The following is a 23533-nucleotide window of genomic DNA, read 5'->3' as shown; positions in this document are numbered from 1 at the left end:
AAACTTTGTATAATGAGTTTCCTATAATATGTAGTCTATGTAAAAGTTGTCCATGTTAAGTTCTCAATACCATCTCATGTTACATGAAATGAGTCAGCAGTTGTAACAGACAGAGAAATGTACAAAAATCTTTTTAGGGTAGGATGTGGGATAAAAATTAAGAATTTTTATTTTATTTTATTTTTTTCAAAACAAAAATTGTTTGGAAAATAAAATTGCACATTTCGAATCAGAACTTGATAGGATTTCTAAAAAAAAATCTTAGGTTGTGCTTCAATTTAAATGCTTTTTTGAAATTAAATTTTTCTCACTCATTCAGCATTAAAAATAATCGTGCAGAACTATATCCCATAATTCATTTGTTTATGGTATTTCCTCAAATAATAGCAAATCATATGCATACATCAGTTGCATTAGATGAATATTTTAGAATAAAAATCTACATGCAGCAGTAATCTACTGCATACAGGATGAAAGTACAAGGATTGTGTTGCAAGTACTTTAGATTTTGGTGGGGGGGGATAAAAATTTACAACTTTTCACATAAAAAATGTGAAATTCTAAATGAAATGCTTGTTATAAACATAATATTGCTATGTAAATGTGGTTGTAATCTGAAAATTGGGCAAAAATACAATTTCCTAAAATCATTAAAAAAGCTTGAAAAAGCTTCAGTGATGTCTGTTCTGAATGATGGAGAGATGGGTTAACTTTGTATGGAAGTAGCATAGAAACTCAGGTTTTTATCCTGGTAAACAGGCATTTTTCCTTACTTGATTTCACATAATCTGAAAAGTTTGTTTTAACCATGTCATTGTACTCATCAAATTTATGTGTATTAAAAAAATGAATAGTTACTGCTGAATGGATGCATTTTTTTTTTTAAATAAACGTTCAGAATAATTTTTATTAATGATTATTTTTTCAGAGGACTATATTCCATAACAGATTTCTCAAAATTGTTTTTATGATTTGCTAATTCAGATTTCATGAGAATGTTTAAACTCCAATATCACAAATTGTAATACTTGATAGCACTAGTTAATCATACAATTAAGTGTGGTTTGTGTTAGCATAAAACCCAGAAACTGTCTATATTGTGATATACTGATAATGAAATGTATTTAAGAAAGTGAAGTTTCAAAGTAAAATAGTAGGGACCCATTAGTTTCAAGAGTTTTCCAGATAATTCTTCATAAATGAAATTGAGTTACTTTGTATGATTTCAGCTATAGGTAAACCCTTCATGTAGATGTGTGTGTGGGGGGGGGGGAGACATTTGACAATGGTATGAAGTAGCTTGGCTTAAAGTGGAAGGATGTAAATTATGCAAAATTTTCTTTTAAGAAAACAAACAACAGTATCATCTAAAATCCAACAACTTCTGTAATCTCTTAGGAGGTAAATTTTCATTTTTTGAAGTCAAATGTTCATATGAAATTAATTTCTGTGAATCCAAGACTTGATTACTAAGGCAACAGGCTTATTAATATGATCACTTCAGTTCTTCATATTATATCTGGATATTCATTGACTGTTTTTATTAGTACTATGATATAGTGTATCACAGCAACCACTACTGCAGTAGTTGAGATGAGGATATGCAAAAAGTGATGTTGCCCCTTCATTCTCAATTCATAAAATATCAATTAAATAATTCTCTGATTGAAACAAACGGTATGCATCCTGTCATATCTGTCCTTAAATTCACGCATTGCACTTCATTTCCTAGATAGTAGTGTTTATTCTTTTGGCTAATAAATTCCCAAATTATGCACATTTTTAAACATCAGCATTAATAACATACATCCCATGTGACTGCACTTGAGAAAAAAAATAATAAAAATCGATACATTAACTTCCATGTGTTAATGGCTGTACTTATCATTTATGCAGTAAATTTACACAACTGGTATATTCTGCTATCCATAGATGTGAAATTATCAGTCAGTTTGTATTGTGTTCAGTCAGATATCAAGTTGGAGCATCTCGTGTATCATTTTGGCATACTTTTAGCATTTCTTCCCTTTCATATCCTATGCTTAACATATATACAGTGTCATTATTTGCTTGAACTGTGTGTGTGTCAGACTCCATTTACCTCTATTACTTCAGGTCTCTCAGAATTGCTTGACTTGTTTATTCACTCTGCACTTTTTCATTCATGCATCTCTGGATAGCAGGGTATACCTGTATAATTGCCCTTTTCTCTCTTGGTTGGCAACATTGACTTGTTTTAATGAACTCTTTAAAATTTGATTCAGTTTAGCGTTATTTTTCATATTCCTATTCAGGGTGTTTAGTGAGGAAAATGCAATATAATTGATATATTTTTAGTATTCTGCCATGTTCTGTATGTTAAAAATAAATATGACTAAGTAATTTATGTTGAAAATAAAACAAGTATTAATGCAGCTGGTGGTTTATTTCATACTTCATAGTAAATAAAAAAAATTTTTTCTATAAAACAAATATTGATATATTTTCATAGTATTTCACTTTCATGTAATATTAAAAATAATTAATTTTAACACAGGACGTACATCTTCTTCAGCTGTACCTGTTCCTCAGCGCACACCCCACCTTTTTGCCAGTCGACATGATACACAGACAGGCGGTGAATTCACTTCTACAACAGAGACAGACCAGGTTGAAGATGGTAAGCCCCACCCCCACAAACAGCATGTCACATGACTGGCAGTTGTTTCAAATGCCATTGTATTGAAGATAAACTTTTGATAATTAGTGATTATACATAGATATATTTTTTACTTTTAGTAAAAAAAAAAGTGGTCAGTTAAAAGGCAGCTTTCTTTCAAAATGGCAGTCAGCCAGGTCATGTGACACCTACCCTTGGCTGCATCCTGCCCCTAATATGGCATGTAGCAGGCATCTCCAGAATTCTTCATGTTGTCTTTCACTTTGTCATACATGTTGCTTTATCTTAATTGTATTGTAGTCTGTCCTAAATTTATTATATCCATATGAAGTTCTCAAAATTGACAGACAGATTCTGGTGTTTCCGTTATCGTTTAGTTTGTCATCTCTCAATATTTAAAATTAATGGATTTATTGCTTAAGAGTGTTATAGGTTTAAGTATGTTTCATATGTGATTTTACTTTTCATTTCAGCAGTATATTTCAGTTACACATGGAAATTGGGTTCAAGTGGGGATTGCTTGATTTGGCCTGAAAGTGAAATTTATTTAAGTGCCCAAAATCCTGTTTTACATATTTAGTTCACATTTAAACTTATCATACCAATCATAGCAATTTTCTAATTATTGAATTACTGTTTTGTTAAAATTCAGTTTTCATTTGGAGGCTTTATGATCAAAAAGGTTGAAATTAGATAAAAGCTTCATTTGAATGGTTGTAAAATTAAATATATACCTACTGTGGTTTTCATGTGATGCCTAAAGTTGAAGCAAATTTTATTTCATTATCAATATACATAACATAGTAATTAACATAGTCTAGTTTAAATTTCAGCTCTTATGATAGATAAATCACTGTAAATAGTCATGAAATCATTTCATGTTGTTATAAATACTAAGAAGGTAGGATACATCAAAATGTCCCAAATTATAAGAAGATGAATTTGTAATCCTTAAACATCAGTTTAGATCATGACTTCCTGCATAGGTGCAATAGCTTTATAATAGATGAAACACAATTGCATTATTAAATATAAATCCATTTATGATAACCTTCAGTTAATACTCGAGCAGAATTAAACATATATGTAGAAAGTTTATTTTTCACGTGGTTAGACGATAATAAATTTAGTTTAATTCTTTATCCAAGTGTGAGCAAACAAAGTTTGTGCCTGAAAGTATCTTCAGGACTGGGGTAAGGTGGTACAACACTGGGAAACTCGTTGCAAAGGTGGAGCAAGCTAACGATCACTCCTATCTCTCAGTATCTCCCATAATGCAAAACACATCTCCTTGCGGATATGTATAATGTTATGCATTAAGGGAAGGGCCACTACCCAGACTAGTTTCGACCTTTATTGAGGTCTCTTCAGTGGGAGCCAGGCCCAAGTGGAGATACCAGGCAGAAGCATTAGCAAGGTCATCTCTACCTATAGGAGTTGCCAAACAGTGTGCCACCTTTTTATTAAATTACTCTGGATTTAGAGAAAGATGGTGAAAGTTTATTTTTCACATGGTTAGACTATCATAAATTTAGTTTAATCCTTTATCCAAGTGTGAGCAAATAAAGTTTGCACCTGAAAGTGTCTTCAGGAATGGGTATCTTCAGGACAGTTGCCCTGTGTTGTACCACCTTACCCCAGTCCTGAAGGCACAAACTTTGTTTGCTCACACTTAGATAAAAAATTAAACTAAATTTATTATAGTCTAACCAAGTGAAGAATAAACTTTCAACATCTTTCTCTAAATCCAGAGTAATTTAATAAAAAGGTGGCACACCATTTGGCAACTCCTATAGGTTAGAGATGACCCTTGCTAATGCTTCTGCCTGGTATCTCCACTTGGGCCTGGCTCCCACTGAAGAGAACTCAATAAAGGTCGAAACTAGTCTGGGTAGCGGCCCTTCCCTTAATGCATAACATTATACATATCCGCAAGGAGTCGTGTTTTGCATTATGGGAGATACTGAGATAGGAGTGATCGTTAGCTTGCTCCACCTTTGCAACGAGTTGCCCAGTGTTGTACCACCTTACCTCAGTCCTGAAGATACTTTCAGGTGCAAACTTTGTTTGCTCACATTTGGATAAAGGATTAAATTAAATTTATTATATATATATAATTATCATTTATTTGGCATATTCAGAATAAATTATTGACAAATAGATAACATTGACCATGTGGATATTACAAAGCCTTTCATGTAGAACCTGCATGAATGTTTGAAAGAAAATGACAGGCTACTGATATATAAAGTAGTGTTAACAACATAGGCAGAATATCAAATTTGAAATAAGCATGCAGTCATTATTTGTATTAGGAAAGTTAATCGATGCTTTGGCTATTTATAAATCATATTTCTTTAAGTCTTTCATAAGAACAATACTCTTTGTTTCCAAGAATAGTTTGCCATTTCTTGTGTCTAGAAATTAATATATACTTTTACCTGCAATATACTTCTTAATGTGGACATATAGACAAGTTTGCTACATCTGTCTCAAATTCCTGTTACAAAAGGCTTCAAAGAATTAGAAGTTTATAAGATCTTTCAAAATATGAATTGCTGTGCCTATTTAAAAAATTTGGAAGTCCATTCTTTGCTAAATGGCATTTGGCTTTCTCTGGCCGCAGCCTGTCTCACTTATAATCTAATTGTTTTTCTGTAAAAGTCATAACACAACTGTATTCTCAGCCTGTATACTAATGCAAATAATTTTGAATTGAAAATACTGTGGTAGTACCTTCAATTCGCAATTGATGTCGCTCTTTCATTTGGTTATACTCCAAGTTACAATAAATTGCATATGAACTTAAGGACTGTGCCTTTTGAAATAGCATCCATAAGGATAAATCTAGTGAAGAGCTTAGGTTAGGAGGGAAAAAGTAGATTGTGGAATCCATCCTATAATACAAATGTAAACAAGTATGTTCGAACATTCATAAACAACACAGACAAGAGGCTTCCCTACTAATTTGAAAATAGCAAGTTATCCTGTAAGTTGTGTAAGAACTACTTTTCATAGTTACATTATAGCTGTTAAAAATTTGGAATCAAATAATACACTGCAAATGTGTCCTATACCTATAAGCAGTTCTTATGTTCAAGATATATGGTGTAGTTAGTTTAAGGATGATGCCTGATATATTTTTATCTCAAATACTCGGAGCATCTACATGGCTCAGTCCATAACATTAGTGCCCTTTGGTTAGGAAGACCTGGGTTCAAATCCAGTCTAGTATGCATGGAACACATCTTAAATTAAGAATGAGTTAGCCAATCTCATGCTGAGATGGCAGGATGCTCCTTACTGAAAAAAGTTTTTTCCTTTTGTGAAACAATCAAACCAGATAACCTATGTAATGATATCTTATGAAAAGAGGATAAGCTTCTTTGTCATTCTCATTAGGTTTATAATAAGCCAAGTTACTTTAATATAGCAGGCTGTTAGGTTACTATTTAAAAGATGGAATAGCTGTGTGTTTTGTAAATAGCTGTCCAGGCAATGACAATGATAATGCCTTAAAATTAGCAAACATGGGGTAGTGATGGGATATTAACAAAAATTTGATGACAATAACTTCTTTCCTCACAGATACCAACACAAACAACTAGTACAATGGACTATCCTAATAAACCTATGTTCAGTAGCCCTTCAATAATAAAATGAGGATTGGAATAATGGGCTCAAGAAATAATCTAATGGATTATCATGCATCACATAACATTTTCAAAAGAACATTTTGAAAATTTTTGAACATTTAATGTTTTCAGACAGCCTTATAGTAAACAAAAAAACAACCATCAAGAACATAATAGTGGGAAATAACACCAGTGATGACAGGAGTTAATTTCATTGTAATTATCAGTGACATATTGATGTGTTCTTATATATCAAAGCAAATTGTGATTATATGACACATACAGAATGATATATTGTTCAAAAGAATAATGGAAGCAAATTCCAGTTGCATGCTTTTGTTGAATTAGAGAAAATTACAAACTAACAAAAGATTGCAGATGTATTCAAGCCCAAGATAGGACCACAGATTTTTCATTTGCTCTAACCGAGCAGCAAGTAAATATAGCATTGCATAGTATCCTGATACATCTGAGATTCACTAGTAGCTGTTTGGAAGAGACAGGCATACTTGTTTGTGAGTGGCTGCCAGTGATAATCAAGAATTACTATATATATAAAAAGTGAAATAATTTTCTGATTATGTTGGAGCTTAAATGAGAAACTTTCACAGGAAACAATTGTAAAATAATTATCATTTAACATGATATGCCACCTTGATTACATTTATCATCCCACACACGAGAGGCACAAGAACCTATAGCACACCAGTGCATGTGTGAGGTGCAGATGAGAGTTGAGAAAGAATAAACCTGTCGACATTCTTCTTAAACACCTGTAGGTTGAAATTTAGTTGGAAACATCACAAGGAAGGCTGTTTCAGAGAACAGCAGTATATGGAATAAATGAGGAAGTCGAGAACCAGGTTCAATTGATTTGCATTTGTACTGAAAATTGACATTGGACAGCAGCTCCTTGTTTTAACAGGCCTAACAGCAAGTGGAAGAATGTTTGCCCATTCACTAGAGAAGTGCCATGGTAGAATAAATCATCCAATTACTGTTTTATGTACCTTTGGAGATAAAGAATACTGTGATAGCATTAAATGATCAAGTTAACATCATTTTAAGCTTCCTCTCAATGACTTTCCTCCAAATTAATCTTGCACTTTCCAAGTCTCCAGTATTACTAAATTTCATTTTTCTAGGGCACTTTTAACTGCCTTGATCTTCTTTTGAGTGTTCTTATTATTATCAGACACTTGTTTTGCTATTTTACCTCTCTCATTCTGTTTAAGTAACCACACTACCTTTGATTAGTTCTGTTCAGACATTCTTAAATGCTAACAATGTTGAGTTACTTTCAAATATCTTCATCTTGATTGATTCTGCCATTGATGTTGTCTCAAGTCTCATCAGCTGTTTCATTATAACATTGCTCTCTCTATATAAATTAATTGGCTTAAACATAGTCTCATGCTGCTAGTTTGGTGTTTTGGCTAATTTCTCTTATACAGTACAAATTTATTCATCTAGAATAAATTTGTACTGTATAAGTACAAATTTATTCTAGATGAATAAATTTGTACTTAATTTATGATTTTGAGACATTGAACTTTTTGAATGCTTGGGGATTCTCTGAGTAGTAGATTAACATTGGTTTTACCTTGCAGTCTCCACTTGCATTTGCTGCTAAAAGCAATGTTAACCTATCATTCATTGGTTTATGCCCAGGAAGTGTTTTTTTTTCTTCTTTTCCGATAAATGTCCTGTTGGGCATTTTCTTCCAAAATAACTCAGTCTCATCACAATTGAAGACTTGTTGAGGTAGGTATTCTCCTTCTTCTATAATTCTTGTAAAGCTATTGACAAATTTATCTGCTGCTGCTTTGTCGGCACTAGCTGCCTCTCAGTGTCTGACCACACTATGAATTCCTGTTATTTTTTTAAAGTTGTCAAACCAATCTCTGCTACCTTTTGAAATCATCGTCATCTACCTCAGAACTTGATCCCAAAGTCTTCTTTTTCAAATCTTGATAAATCGGTTTAGCTTTCTGACAGATTGCATTTTGAGATGTATTATTATTCAGGCCTCCATGGAGTCAAAAGACTCATCATGGGAGGTCCTTCCTAAGAAACAGTCTATCATACCACTCCTTAAACTCATTGACCGTTCTCGCCCTCACCACTCTATCAGGCAATGCATTCCACAGCTCAACCACCCTCCATGCAAAGAAATCACTCCTCACCCTCTTGCTCACAGTTTCCTTTCATAACTTCCAAGGATGGCCTCTTGTCATCACTCCTTCCCGCTGTTCAACCAAGTGAAAGAACTCCCCAGAGTCAACCCTGTAACCACCTCTCAAAATCATATCACCTCTCCTTCTTCTATCCGCCAAACTCTGCAGTCCACATTCCCTCAGCCGATTCTCATAACTATTCTTGTACAGTCCTAAGACCATCTTTGTCATCCGTCTTTGTATCCTTTCCACAGTTAATTTATCCCTTTCAAATCCTGGGGACCAAATCTGAGAACAATAGTCCAAGTGTGGTCTGATGAGGGTCTTATACAACGGAATGATAACCATTTTATCTCTGCAAGTCAGCGTCCTTCTCATTATTGTAGCAATCCTCTGTGTTACCTTCACCACCTTTGCAATATGTCCCCTAAACTTCAGGTTTCTATCAATCATCAACCCCAGATCTCTTGTCTCCCCAACTTCCTCCAGTATAACTCCTCCCATAGAGTATGCAGCATCCTATCGATGTTTCCCAAACCTCAAGACCTTACATTTTGCTGCATTAAACTGACCCCTGTTCATTTGCCCATCTATCTAGCATATTCAAATCCTCTTGCAGGGCTACCACATCTGCACTATTACTAATAATCCTTCCCTGCTTCGCATCATCCGCAAACAACTGAATATCCCCTTGCAATCCACTGGCAATGTTACTGATATAAAGGTTAAACAATATAGGTCCTAGTACTGAGCCCTGTGGGATCCCACTTGTAACCCTCTGTCTCCTTGAAACTGCTCCACCATACACAACTTTCTGATACCTATCAGACAGCCAATCCTGAATCCAGTTGACCAATCTGACATCCAGACCCATGTGTTGCAACTTAAATATCAGCTTATCATATCTTATCAATATCAACGTATCCCAAGCCATTTCTTTCTTTGATCCAAATTAGTAATAGATTTTCCATTTGCTGAAAAAGAAGCCCTCTGACATTCAACATTGAAGTTCCCTTAGCTACCATAAGTTCTTCTTTCTTAGCCAAAATGGTTGATATTGTAGAATGACTGGTTTCATATATTAGAGCTAGTTGCATAACATTCACACCTTCATTATGTTTTGCTATTATTTCTTTCTTCTGTTCAATAGAGAATTTTTCTGTTTTTTTTCCCTCACTAGCTTTCTTTTTGGGACCCATTTATCACAGGGTAAAAAAAATTCATTCTATAAAAAAAAAGATACGCAAAATATGATATTATTAAAAATTGTACAACACTAAGACAAGGGATACAAAGAACATATCGTCACCTGAAAATAAAAGTAAAAGTTCAAAAAAAAAACTTTTTGAAATAAAAGTTAACAGTTAAATTCGAAACCTGCAATTTTTGACTTAGTGCAATTTGCTTGTAAGGTGACGATATTAGGTACAGCACTTACCGTAACATACACTGATTAGCAGCTTATAAATACAATGATACAATTATACAGGTGAGATTTGATTTTGCCTTTTGATGGCGAACGAACAGTGACACGCACCCGCCGATTTATTGTCTATATGAACCAACAAAAAATAAATACTCCTTTTCATCATAAAACGCATTTATAACCACAAATTTTAAAATAAAACACAGTACACTACAAGAAAAGAAGCAATAAATGGAAAACGTAAAGAGCTGGCTATGATGGGTCAAACATATCTGAGCTTCACAGCTATGCCTATTTCTATTTGACAGTGTCTTCCTGTGCGTGGCCGAGTGTGATCGGGAAATTCCGGTTTTTTAGATCGGATAGAGGTTCACATAATTGAGTCGTTAACCAAAGCCTGTGTCGTTAACCAAGAGATTTTTTTCTTACAGCCACTCGTCGTTAACCAAGTACGTCGTTATCTGAGGCCGTTGTTAACCAAGGCACCACTGTATATGTATTAATGTAAAATATGAAATGTCAACTTTATAGATGAAAGTTCATATGAAGGGCGCAGCTCTGAACACCTTTCATCATATGCTGCTCTCCATTTGTCAAAAAAAAAAAAAAAATCCATCATTTAAATGGTCATTTTAAATAATGTTAATGATGAATAACCATCACAGAATTATTTTTCTATTCAGAAAAATAATTTTGTGATGGTTATTCATTGTATTCCTAGCCTTGTATTTTAGGCCCAGGATCCATCCTATATAAAATCTAAAGTATGAATTCACATTCAGAGTAATAAGAATTTGAATGCATCTGGCAAATAGTTATTATAAAGGATCAGAAAGCAACCATGATAGAGAATATAAAATGTTCATGTTTCAGAATACAGTAAGAATTTTTATCTAAGTTTTATCTAATTTATTAGCATACTTAATAATAAACTAACCCTTGATTTGATATTTCAACACAGCTGTTTCTTCGTCAGATTTGCCCAATTTAAATGCCAAACTGGTATACTTATAAGGGAGCTAAGTTTTTGTTAATCCTCATATCATAAAGATCCTTTTTCTGTCATATATATCAAGTAAAGGAATTACTTCTCATTAATTATTCTGGTTTTGAGACCACATTTTTATTAAAGAAAACTGTTTATATAAAACTAATCAAGTACTAAAAACAACAACCGACAAGTTTCGTTAGTCGTCAGACTAACATATTCAGGGGTAAAGAGAACTAAAAGTTTAAAGCACGAAATACTAGAAATAATGAAATTAGTTCGTTTGTTGGTATTGTGAACATCAGAACAGTTCGTTAAAAAAAAAAAAAAAAACGAATAACAGATCTATACAATTGTTAATGAGTGTTAGCTGGAGACTGCTGTTTGTCGTCGCATTCTGTGGTTCATGCTCACTCTGTCCGAGGTCTGAAATTGGTAAATTTTTAATAAACGATAACCAAACTTGATTTAAAATCAAACCTTGGTTTTTGTTGCATTGCGTAAGAATTTTAATCATATTTGCTGCCTCTTTGAATTTTCTGGTGAAACAATTCTTATCTGTATAGAACATGTTTGTTCTATCCCAGAGTACATCATGACTGGTAGAGGTTGTGTGAAATGCCAATCCCGATGTTCGCTCATGCGGATTTCTCCCCATCTAGCCCACATAGCAGATGTCACAGGAACAGTGAATATTATAAACCCCTGGTTTTTTCACTGGGTGATGTGGAGGTTTCGGAGGATGGAGAGATCTTGATATTTTTTCAATTGGCAGGAAAGTCAATTTTATGTTATATTTGTAGAGAAGTTTGGTTAATTTATCTGTTACATTCTTGATATAAGGAAGGGTAACTGCGTTCTTGAAATCTTGTTTATTTAAGTTTCTTGAAGGTGCTGTATTGAGAATTTTCTTAATTAACTTAGTATTGAAACCATTCAGTTGTAGGATCTGTGTTTAGTATTGTATTTCTTCTTTCCATGTTTCTTCTGTACTGGGGATGTCGAATGCTTTTTCCCTTAAGGTTGTTATTAGGCCTCATTTTTGCTTGGGGTGGTGATGTGCAGAAATTTTCCTGTGTTTGTTGGTTTTCTATAGATGGAGAACAATAATCTGTTTTTTCTTTCATTTATTTCTATAAGGATGTCTAGGAAAGGAAGTTTTTTATTTTCTTCTAAGTTTCTGGAGTGAATTTTATGTTAGGATGCAAGTTAAAATAGTCTTGAAATGTAGTCAGTTCTAGTGCTGTTCCTGGCCAAACGATGAAGATATCGTCCACATAGCAGAGCCATATTTTTTTTTTGTGCCAGTTTTGTAAAGCCTTAATTTCAAAATTTTCCATATAGAGGTTTTCTAGAGCTGGTGAGAGGGAGGGGGGGGGTGAACCCATTGCTAGTCCTTTTTGTTCCTAGAGTTTGTCTTGGTAAAGGAAGAACATGTTTTTTATGCAATGTTTGTAGAGCTGTACAATGTCCAGTGGGAAGAGACTTTCTAGGATGTTTACTGTTTCATTTCTTGGAATCTTTGTGAAAGGCTGACTACATCTAAACTCGCTAATATGTCTGAAGGATCTATATGTATATCTTTAACTGTTTCTATGAAGTCTGTGCTGTTCTTAATGAATGGTGTTTTTCCTCTATGTGATAAAATCAAGTTTATAAGATGTTTTGCTAGATTTGAGGTAGGAGAATCCCTTCCTGGTACATTTCTTATTCCTTTTTCAATTTGGGCTATAATATCAATTTTTGGAACTTGTCATGCCATTACAGCAAAATTAAAGCCTTTCATTAGTAGGTTTGTTTCATCCTTCATTAGAACTCTTGAGGAGAGGTTAATTACTACTTTGGAGTGATCTAGATCATTGCTTCCCAAACATGGATGTCAAGGCCCCCTTTGGAAAAATTAAGATTTCATGCTTCCCCCCCATCGGAAAAAAATCCTAATGCAGACATATATTATTATAATATTTATTGTATTTATATTCAATACAAAAGATACACACACCAAGCATATTTCTTTTTGCGTATCGCCACACCTGTGTACACTAGCAATGAAACATTATTTTAAAGTGCAAAAAACTTGGCCGTTTTAAAAGCTTACAAATTGCAAGATTTTGCATTTGTAAGCTTTTTTGTGCTTCTTTTTCAATACCTTTTGAAATTAAACATATGAATAAGCAGATATTTACTAATATTCATTAAGTGCCGAAATACGCAGGAAGCAAAATTTGTGAACCAACACCGTGATTTTTTTTTTCCATTAAAATATAAAAAAATAACAAAAAAGACAATAAGTAATAACTAAATACATTTCTTTTAAGATAAAAAATATCTACTTAGTCTTAAAACATTTTAAATTTGTTGTCATTACTTCACAGCCCCCCCCCCCCCTCAACAAAACTAACGGCCTTTGTTCTTCTTTTTCTTTTAGAACAGAATTTAATTTTTTAATTAAGTTGCGTTTTTCTTTTCGGACACCATTGTAGCTTTATTGTAAGTAATAGTGTATGTTATTCCATAGTTCAGATGGCAGTGAAGTGGCCAGTACGTTATGCATATTGCATGTATCCTGGTTAATCTTTGACAATTCTGCTCTAGTAGCCGCAGTTCTTTCTCTCAATATAGCTAATTCTGTTCTTTTGTATATTCTCTTGGCCTTATTGGAAATTGAATGCACGTTTGATTTTTATGAACTTGGGAACAATTTCATTGTCTCTGCAACGGATTAAAAATATCAAACGGTTGATGAAGTTTTGCTTTTTAATGTGTAATTTCTCAAATTGTGAAACTTTAGACCAATTAAACTCACCGTGAGTTTCTATATTCCTGCAGAGGTTTCTGTGGTTAAGAATTTTTTAGTACTTGTTTAGTTTTAAAAACAGTTTTCTTTATAATAAAAATGTGGTCACAAAACCGGAATAATTATAATGAACTTCTTAATGACAGAAACCTCCGCATGAATTACTTTTCATTTAGATATCAAAAATTTTATATTATATGCTCAGTTTATTGTTTTTTCCTCAGTGCTTGTTAGTTTTATTTTTAGATAAAAGAATGGAAAAGAACAAACCAATTTCCTTAGCCTTCTCGTTGATATTGATATTCTATAAATTTACTTTTTAGTAAGTGGATGATACATTAAAACCAAACTTCAAATTAAGAACATTCATCAGTATTCAACATAATCGCAAATTTTACCAGCCTTAATTATATGAGCAGACAGTTTCACTATGAATTGGATGCTTGTCTGTTGACTAGCATTTGACTAGCATTAGACATTTCCTGAAAACATCAGCTGTTTTCAGGAAATGTCTGTTTCACTAAAAACACACACACACCTGCAGTGAATAATACTGCACATAAAAACTAAAGAATTTTCTAGAAAGCTTGATTAAAATCAGTTTTATGCAATTATTGGGAGATAGCTAAATTAGTTTTTATTACAGTTCACCTCCATTAAAGTGCTGTATTGTTTTAATTAAACCACCTCAGGTACAATTCGGTTCCTTTATTGTGCTTGTCCTCAAAAGACTGCTATGTTAAGGCATAATGTGGTGAAAGAAACATGAAATGTTACTTAATTACTGTAATAATCCCACCCATGTGAAAGGTTGTTACCTTTTAGTGCATAGTGCCATTATTAGGCTATAATTAATCTATAAATCCCATGCTAGAACCAACCAACCACAGTACTTTTATCACGACTAAAGGACACATTTAGTCCTTTTAAGCTGGGTGGTAGTGTGATGCCGGATAATGAAAATCTACCACTGAAAGAAATGATACACTTGTGCCACAGTGCTACTAAAACCCATAGCCTGTTAAAGAGCAGAGATAATATCATGTCGGCCATCTTGGCTAGCACATGTCACTTTATAATTGCATTCTTTATAAAACGGCATTTATAAATTTTAAATCCAGTACAAAAAAAAAAAAAATCTTTCTGTTAATTTCTTGATAAAGTAAATACTAATTATAGACAGAAATTTTCATTCTCCAGGAGATAATTTTATTTTTAAAAAAAGTTATTGCAGTATACAAAATGACTACACACACAAAAAACAAACAAACAAACAAACAAACATGGAGTATAACATGATAGACGAACCATAAACTGTTAGAATTCATATTCACTAGAACCTATTATTATTATTAAGAGAGACCTCCAGGGAGTCAGACTCATCGAGGGAGGCCACATACTACACACACAAGCTAGCATACTTATTCTTGAATTCATTCACACTGCTTGCACTCACAACATCGAATGGCAAAAAAAAATCCATTCCAGTCACACACCACCCTCTGAGAGAAAAATTTGGCCCTCGCACCCTTCTTGGCAGCCTTTATTCTCAGCATCCAAGGATGCCCTCTCGTCCTTTCCCCACCCTCCATAAATTGAAATATTCTATCAATTGAAATCCTGTCTGACCCTTTCAGAAGTTTGTAAGTCTCGATCATATCACTCCTCTTTCTCCTGTTTGCTAGTGTCTGTAGTCTATAAATTCTCAGTCTGTCTTTATAATCAGTATTCCACAATCCTGATATCGTTTTTTAACACTCTCCTTTGTACTTTCTCCAATATCAGAATCACAACAGAAACCAGGAGACCAGACATGCGCACAATAGTTCAAGTGAGGTCTTATCAAGGCCTTGTAAAGTGGCAAAATAACATCCTTATCTTTACATGTGAACAGCATTCCAATTATCTTTTGAGTTGTATTTGCAATCTTTGCCACATGGCCCTTAAGCTTCAATTTCCTATCTATTAACACTCCAAGATCCCTAACCTCATCGGTTTCTTCTAGCCTAAGCCCACCAATATAATACAACATTGGATATCTAATTATACCAAAGTGAATGACTTTACATTTATACTGATATTGAACTGACACTCATTTTCCCATGCCCACAATTCCAGCCTATTCAAATCAGACTGCATATTAGCAGCATTCCTGATTACCCTACCTACCTATCTTTGCATCTTCAGCAAATAACTGTATGTCACTTGTCGAATCCTTCCCAATATCATTAATGTACAGATTGAATAACAGTAGACTAAGCACTGATCCTTGTGGTACAACATTTGTTACCCTAAACCTTGTAGACTCAGATCCCCTATATACCACTTTTTGATATCTGTCAGTCAGCCATCCTCTTATCCATGCTAATATTCTATAACCCAAACCCATTTTCTCCAATTTATGCAGAAGTCTGCCATGCTGTGTTCTGTCAAAAGTCTTAGCAAAATCCAAAAGTAACATGGTGTATTCATTCCCCTGTCTAGTTCAATGATAACATTGTTACAGAATGTAAGCAAGTTGCTAAAACATGACCTTCTCTTAGTAAACCCATGTTATTCATTGCAAAGTAGATATTCATTCTCAACCCATTTCTGAATGTGGGCCCTAACCAATTTTTTCGTAATCTTCACCACCACTCCTGAGATACTAATTGGTCGATACTTGGATACATCAGTCGTTGCATCACCCTTGTGTAATGGAATTACCATACATTCCTTCTATTCCTATGGAATCTTCCCTGTTCTGAGACTCGTATTTTAACATCCTGCTCAAAGAAATGGCCAGTTCAACTGAACACTCTTTAGCATACGTGCTGATATTCCATCAGTCCCTATTGCTGAATTCTTATTCAGTTTGTGCAACAGTTCTAATACTTTGACCTCACACACCTGCGTTTCTTCATCTAGTGAAGAGGTAACAGTGAGCTCAATGTTGTGCTCACCAGGTTGATAACTTTTAACGAAATGGGCACTCCTTAGCTGAACAACCTCTTCTGCATCTGCAACCTTCACACCATCTGGATTTAGAAGATTTCATTCTCATTCTTTCTTTTTACTTTCAGCATATCGATAGAATTCTTGTGGGTTGTCTTTAGCATGCAGAGTCAGTTTCTTTTCATAATCAGACTTTGCTTTCTGTACAACAGTTGTGACTATTCTAGCCTGCTGCTTATAATGTTCATAACGGACGTCATCCTTATGCAAACAGTATTCCTTCCACATCGTCCTTTTCTTATGAATCTCTTGCTTAATAAGATTACACATGCATTTGACTCCTACTGTTTATTCTTCGAACTCTCGGAACACATTCTGATATTGCATCATTTAAGTATTGTTTAAATGCTTCCCATACATTGTCAATATTCTTTCCATTCAGCAACTGATCCCATTCCACTGAACTCAGTATACTCCTCAGTTGGTCATAATTTCCTGCTTTGTAGTTCAACATGTAACCTTTTTCTGAATGGAACGTTCATAAATTTAGTCACTTCCCAAGTGAGTACTTCATGATCACTGTCACCAACTGGAGGCAGAATAGTTAAGTCTTTAACCGAAATACCCTCTGACACGATAATCAAATCTAACACTCTTTGACCTTGTGTTTCTTCTGTCACATGCTGCTTGAGGAAGTTGTCCTGCAACAGCTCAATAAATGTATTTTCATTCTTCTCATGAGATTGTGGAAGGCAATATCTACTTGACAGTTTTTTGACATTACTAAACTATTCATAAAGGATTAGAAACTTCTAGTACATTTGTGTAATGAGCGAGTCCAAGATCTTAATATGGTTTTTCCTGTTACTTCAGACCTTCAGCAAGAAGTGGTGCTAGTTTTACTCCAGGTTTACCTTGAGTTCTTTTCTACAGTAATGCATACCTTTCCACTCATCTCCTTTTCTTGCTTACATCTATTCTTTTATATTTCACATTTTGGTCTACTACCTAGACTAGCCTTTTCATTACATTCTGTTTATACTCATTTTTTTTTTTTTTAATTTCTGTGACAGCTTTAGGAGGAAAAAAATTCCAATATTGCCTTTTTTTCAGCAACTTTTCTAATTGGTATGTATCATACTCCTTTTATCACTAAGTATTTTGCTTTGATTTTTACATTGTGCCTCTTCATAAGAAGTATCATATAGAATCTGTAGTTGATACACCAACAATCTTCTAGCAGGTAAAAATTTGGCATTTTTCTTAATTATGATTTTTAATCACAGTTTGTTTATTTTTTTATCTTCTAATGTTATAATGCTAAGATGCTAGGACAACTAAGATAAATTGACTAATGAATAGTCAAGTTTCTTTTGTTAAAATAAATTTTTTTCTTTAATTTTTACCTTAGTCACCATTCATTATGATAAAAAAAAGAAAAAAAAAAGGGAGACTACTGCTGTGTTGAAATAACTATTTCTTTATCCGATCACTATTTCCGAATACATCTTATAATAATTAGTAATTATTACACTCCCCCCCCACCCCTCCACACACACAAACTCATACTTATGCTGCCCAAAATTATGTGTATATGTTATACTTCTGAGTCATACCACCTTTCATTTTTAGAAGCAGTTGTTTTATAGATACACTGTGGCTGGACTTAAGTACCAGGTACTTCTTATTACAGGAGTATAGTTTTCTTTATCTTCCAAATACCAATGAAAATACACCTATAACCAAACCTTTCAAAATCTAGAGAATTTCAAAATATAAATTAACAAAGAATTATCTAAGAGGACTTCAAAAGGCTTGTCATTTAATTTGCAATGTAAAGAATTTTTTATGAGTATGTTGATTTTTTTTTACCAGAAAAAAAGAAATTTTCTTCCTAACCCAAAAGAAGCCACTAGCATGTGTAGTGAAACTTGTTGGTTCATTTAATTATCTGTTATGACCTTTTAAACCCAGTGTTCATATCTTTTGTTATGAAGAATTTTTATTAGAAAAACTAAAAATGTGTGCATCTACACTCCATGTTGGGTGCTGGAAACCCCAGATGGAGGAATCATATTGCATCATATGCTTTTTATATTACATATATTATTATTAGTATTTTTTTCATTTTATTTTTGTTAAAGTAAAGTTTTCTTATTTTCCATGGTCAGCATTCATTATGGTTAAAATTATGGGACTACTGCTATGTTGAAATAACTTAATTTCAAATGTTTCAACCTTCATTTTAATCATATTTGAAGGATAATATTAATTGATAATAAAAAAAACATCGGCTCTAGGAACAAAATTTTATTATATATTGAAACAGGCAATAAAAGTATGTATACAGAGAAACAAATTGCATTACAATCAATTCAGTATCCCATAGTTTCAATTGATACGTTATTAGCTTGATCTCTGGTAAGAGAAAAACTACATCAAATCTGTAGTTGTGTTTTTATTCCTGGAGATTTTCTCTCATGCTACCTTCTAATTAAAAACAATGGTAAATACTACAATAATGGTAGTGGCCCAATCAATCTATTTAAATCAAGGACCAAGGTTGCTATTGTGAATTAGTGTCTCAAGTCCTGTAGTAGGAACTGCTGGAGACCATCCCTCTTGCCTGTTTCAGAACCAAATCCGGCAGAATAGGGTGGTTAATCCTTACTCCTGTAGTGGCCTATTTTATGTATTGTGTGTGTCCTCCTTGTAGTTTGCCTGCTCCCCCCCCCTTTTTTTTTGTTTTTTAATGGAATGAAAAGTCCATGTTACTAGGAGAAAAATCATTAAATCTCCATATTAAGACAGGATAACTTGCCTTCAGATGAAAAGCCCTGATAAAGGTTCTTCATATCCTAGATAAAAGTTGAACCCAGGTCTTTCCAACCAAAAAGCATCACTGAACTGAATGAGCTATGGAGGCTTGCTAGGAATCTAGAGTTCTAGTTAAGTTCTAGTTAATTAGGGTTGTAGGTCCTAACAAACCTGTCATCAATTTAAATACTGATTAAGCTACCATTAATACAGCATTACCAGTATTTTTAATTCAAAGACAATGTGTGAAACCAATCTCTGGGCATAAAAACATGACTATAGGGTTTTTTTGAATGGATTATAATAACTTGTTTGTCTGTATGTATTTTCAAAGTGATTAACTTAATATGAAAGTTGAAACATGTTAATTTGGAATTCCCATCTATAAAAATATGCAAGCATTTTAGTACATGATAACTAGTCCATCATGGATGGACTAATTAAGTTATGTGTAATATAACAGTTTTGTTTTATTTTTAAAATAAAATCAGGTGCTTTATACATAAAATAAGAACTCCTCTAGGTCTTGGGGGGCATATTGCATACAATGCTCAAATTAGTTAATAGAGCTTGTTGACCACACTTGAATTCATTATCATGAAAATCGTAATTATAGTTTTTCAGCAAAATGTTCTGTAGGTTATTGAAAAAGATTAGAAAAGCTGAAAAGGAATCAAAGATGATAAAAGTGACATGAAAACTGAAGATATTCTAGAGGTCTGGAATAATTACTTTGAAAAACTTAAATGAAAAACTATCAAAATTGTGAAATATGGAAAGGCAATTGGAGTAGATATTCAACTAGATATGCTCAAATATGGAGGTATAAAAATTTTTGTAGTGGCTACACTTTATAATTCAAAAATTCTGGTTCAAAAAGTCAAATTCCAGATGATAGGAGTAAAGCTCTCATAATTCCCATCTATAAAAAGAGGAATAAAGCTGAATGCGAGAATTGCAGAGGAATTTCTCTACTATGTGTGTTCCAGATAAGATTTATGCAAACATATTTGAGAAGAGGCTAAGAAAAATTGTGGAAGAGAAACTTGGAGAAGAACAAGCTGGGTTCAACAAATAGTTGAGAAATCATGGGAATATAACAAGGATCTGTATTTCAGTTTTGTACATCTGGAAAAGGCATATAACAAAGTGTCCAGAATAAAGCTTTTCAAAATGTTTAAATTATATGGGGTAAATTTAACATTATACAGAACAATACATTGACTATTTTAAGTTATAGGTCAGCAGTTAAACAGGAAGATGTAGAAACACAATTTTATTAATACAGACCAGTTTACAATAAAACTTATATTAAAACCTACCAGTTTCGCCAGCAAACTATCTGGCTTTTTCAAGGCGTTTACGGAGATATGAAAACTAGTAAATGCAAATTGAAAGGAACATAAAAAAACGTAAACCAACTGGTAGCTAAGGTTACACGTTCGTGTGACAGAGAGGACTTATTGTTCTTATTCATAATCACGCATGCATGTTTGTTGTAAACGTGTAATGTGATTACTGGCTATCTGTAGTTCAGATTGATTGAGAGAGAGGATCAGGCTTTTCCATGAACTGTTTAGAATTACACACTGATTTCTGTTGAGGTTTCTGCCGGTTATTGACACTATTGTGGCTTCCTTAAATAAACGATGCCTGTAGTCGTCATCGAGATACAGCATAGAGCTGTTTTGTCAATCTATCGTGTGGTTAGACGTACTGAAATGATGTGCTAAGCCGGAAGATATGCTTCTGTTGTGGTTTACATCACCAACATGTTCTTTTTGTCTAATTTCTAAACTTTGTGAAGGTTGTCCGTTGTAGGCAAGACCACAGGAACAGGGAATGTAATATACTCCTGGATATTTCCGGAGAACGGCACTTTATCTTTTGGGGATCCTAAAACTTGTCTGGTGTTGGTGGTTGGTTTGAAGACCACTCTGATGTTGTGGGCTCTTAGTATTCTTGCTATATGATAAGAAATTGACTTGATGAAAGGTATCGCTACAGTAGAAATGTGCTGACAGTGGGATTCTTCTTGTCTGGGGTTGTCATTGTATAGATATTTTTTGATGATGTTTTGAGGATATCCATTTTGTGATAATGTGTTGGCTATTAGTGAGAGTTCAAGTCTGTGTATCCTCCTCTTCTGATATAAACTTTTGGATCTATGTTTCAACATGTGGATAATGCTCAGTTTGTGTGTCTTGTGATGGTTTGAAGTATAATGAAGATATCTTCCAGTATCTGTGGGCTTTCTGTAAATGGATAATTTGACACTGTTAGGTTGTTTTTTTATCAAGATATCTAAAAAATGTAGTTGGTTGTTGTTTTCCACTTCCAGAGTGAATTTTATCTTGCTATGTATTGAGTTGATTTTATCCACAAACGATTTTAGGTTATCTAAGCTGTCTTGCCATATGATGAAGATATCGTCAACATATCTCCACCATGTAGATGGTCTCGGAGAAATTGCAGAGAGAATTTCTTTTTCAAGTTTTTCCATGAAAAGGTCTGCACAAGATGGTGATAGTGGGCTTCCCATTGCTAGGCCTTCTAATTGTTGATATATGGTGTTGTTAACCTTGAAGAAATTAGATTGAAGGCAGTGTCTAAACATCTGTGTGATGTCTAGAGGAAAGATCTTGGATGATGTTTATTACCTCTTCTACTGGAAAAGGGATACAACATCTAGACTGGCTAGCATGTCTGTTGGTGCAATCTTAATGGCTTGGAGTTTATTTACAAAATGCTGACTATTCTTGATATAGGATTCTGTTGATCTTATTTTATTATTTAATAAGTTTGCAAGATGCTTAGCCAAAAGGTAGGTTGGTGATGATCTTCCATCAACTATTGGACAGAGAGGTATATCCTGTTTATGTATTTTAGGTGTCCCATATAGTCTTGGAGTGATAGGATGTGAGGATTTTAGTGTTCTCTTCACTTCTTCTTCTGGCCAAATGTTACAATTTCTGATTAGTTGATTTGTTTCATTGTGATTTTTTATTGTGGGGGCTCTGTCTAGGATCTTATAAGTGGAGTTATGTGATAGTAATACGTTTAACTTATCATAATAATCTTTAGAGTTGAGGATAACTGTAGAATTTCCCTTATCAGCCTTTGTAATAATGATATCTTTGTTTTTCTTCAAGTTGAGAATTGCCTTTCTATCATAGAGAAAAGGTTGTTTGGCTTCCAAGACTATATGGGACACCTAAAATACATAAACAGGATATACCTCTCCGTCCAATAGTTGATGGAAGATCATCACCAACCTACCTTTTGGCTAAGCATCTTGCAAACTTATTAAATAATAAAATAAGATCAACAGAATCATATATTTCGGCGATATAAACATTATTTAAATTAAGGGGATATTAAATTTCACATTGTTTTACTTATATTAATACCCTTTGGTATTAATTTGGTCTAGCTACTCACTGATGAAGCCTCAATAAAGGCTGAAACCGGTCTGGGTAGTGACCTCCCACCATATTGTAATAACAGCATGCATTTCCTAGGAAATGTGTTTTACATTATGGAAAATACCAAGAATAGCAATCAGAACTTTACCACCTTTGCTAAGAGTTGCCAGAGTTTGTACTACGTACTTGGACTACGTGTATTCGCTCACGCTAGTAGTCGCCGATACTTTTATAGTTTACTATACTATATTCGACATGAAACTCTCAGATTCATTCCAATCTTTGAGTTTCTTATTCGGTTTTAAAACACTGTAGTGATTCTGCTAATATTCAGGCCTGCTAATATCAGAGCCCAGATGAAGGTAAGCCTTTACTGTGCCATTTACAAAATGGAAATGGAGAGATTTCAGTAGGAATTAATTACAAAAGAATTTGGTTAGTTTTCTAATTTATGTAGGTTGTCAGAGTGGTTAGCATATCTGCTCTGCAACCAACAGGTTGCAGGTTCAAATCCCATTTACAGGCAGGCATGGATGTCTGTGATTTTAGGTGGAAGATAAATTTCATTGTCTGGTGTGAGATCACTGTCCCATTCATTGGAGGCCTGAAATGGACTGTAAAAGTTCCATGTTTGGTCTCTAGAACAGGGTTTCTGGACTTATAAAATAAATAAAT

The 23533-nt window shown here is 33.8% G+C and overlaps 1 protein-coding gene across 6 annotated transcripts in view; it reads left to right on the top strand.

Annotated features, from left to right (window-relative positions):
• The window catches only part of LOC150099827 (semaphorin-1A-like), a 405107-nt gene that overhangs the window by 343645 nt on the left and 37929 nt on the right, over positions 1 to 23533 (top strand). For 4 of the 6 annotated variants that reach the window (XM_090404329.1, XM_090404331.1, XM_090404328.1 and 1 more), the window contains one exon: positions 2537 to 2659. The exons of the other annotated variants lie outside the window; for them this stretch is intronic. In XM_090404329.1, the coding sequence (XP_090260455.1) occupies positions 2537 to 2659 (123 nt within the window). The remainder of the gene's footprint in view (positions 1 to 2536; positions 2660 to 23533) is intronic. 6 annotated transcript variants of the gene reach the window in all.

This window comes from Typopeltis vanoorti, chromosome 14 (assembly GCF_054136105.1).
Source record: "Typopeltis vanoorti isolate ZY-2024b chromosome 14, IOZ_Tvanoo_1.0, whole genome shotgun sequence".
Lineage (NCBI taxonomy): Eukaryota > Metazoa > Arthropoda > Arachnida > Uropygi > Thelyphonidae > Typopeltis > Typopeltis vanoorti.
This window is presented reverse-complemented; position numbering and strand designations above follow the sequence as displayed.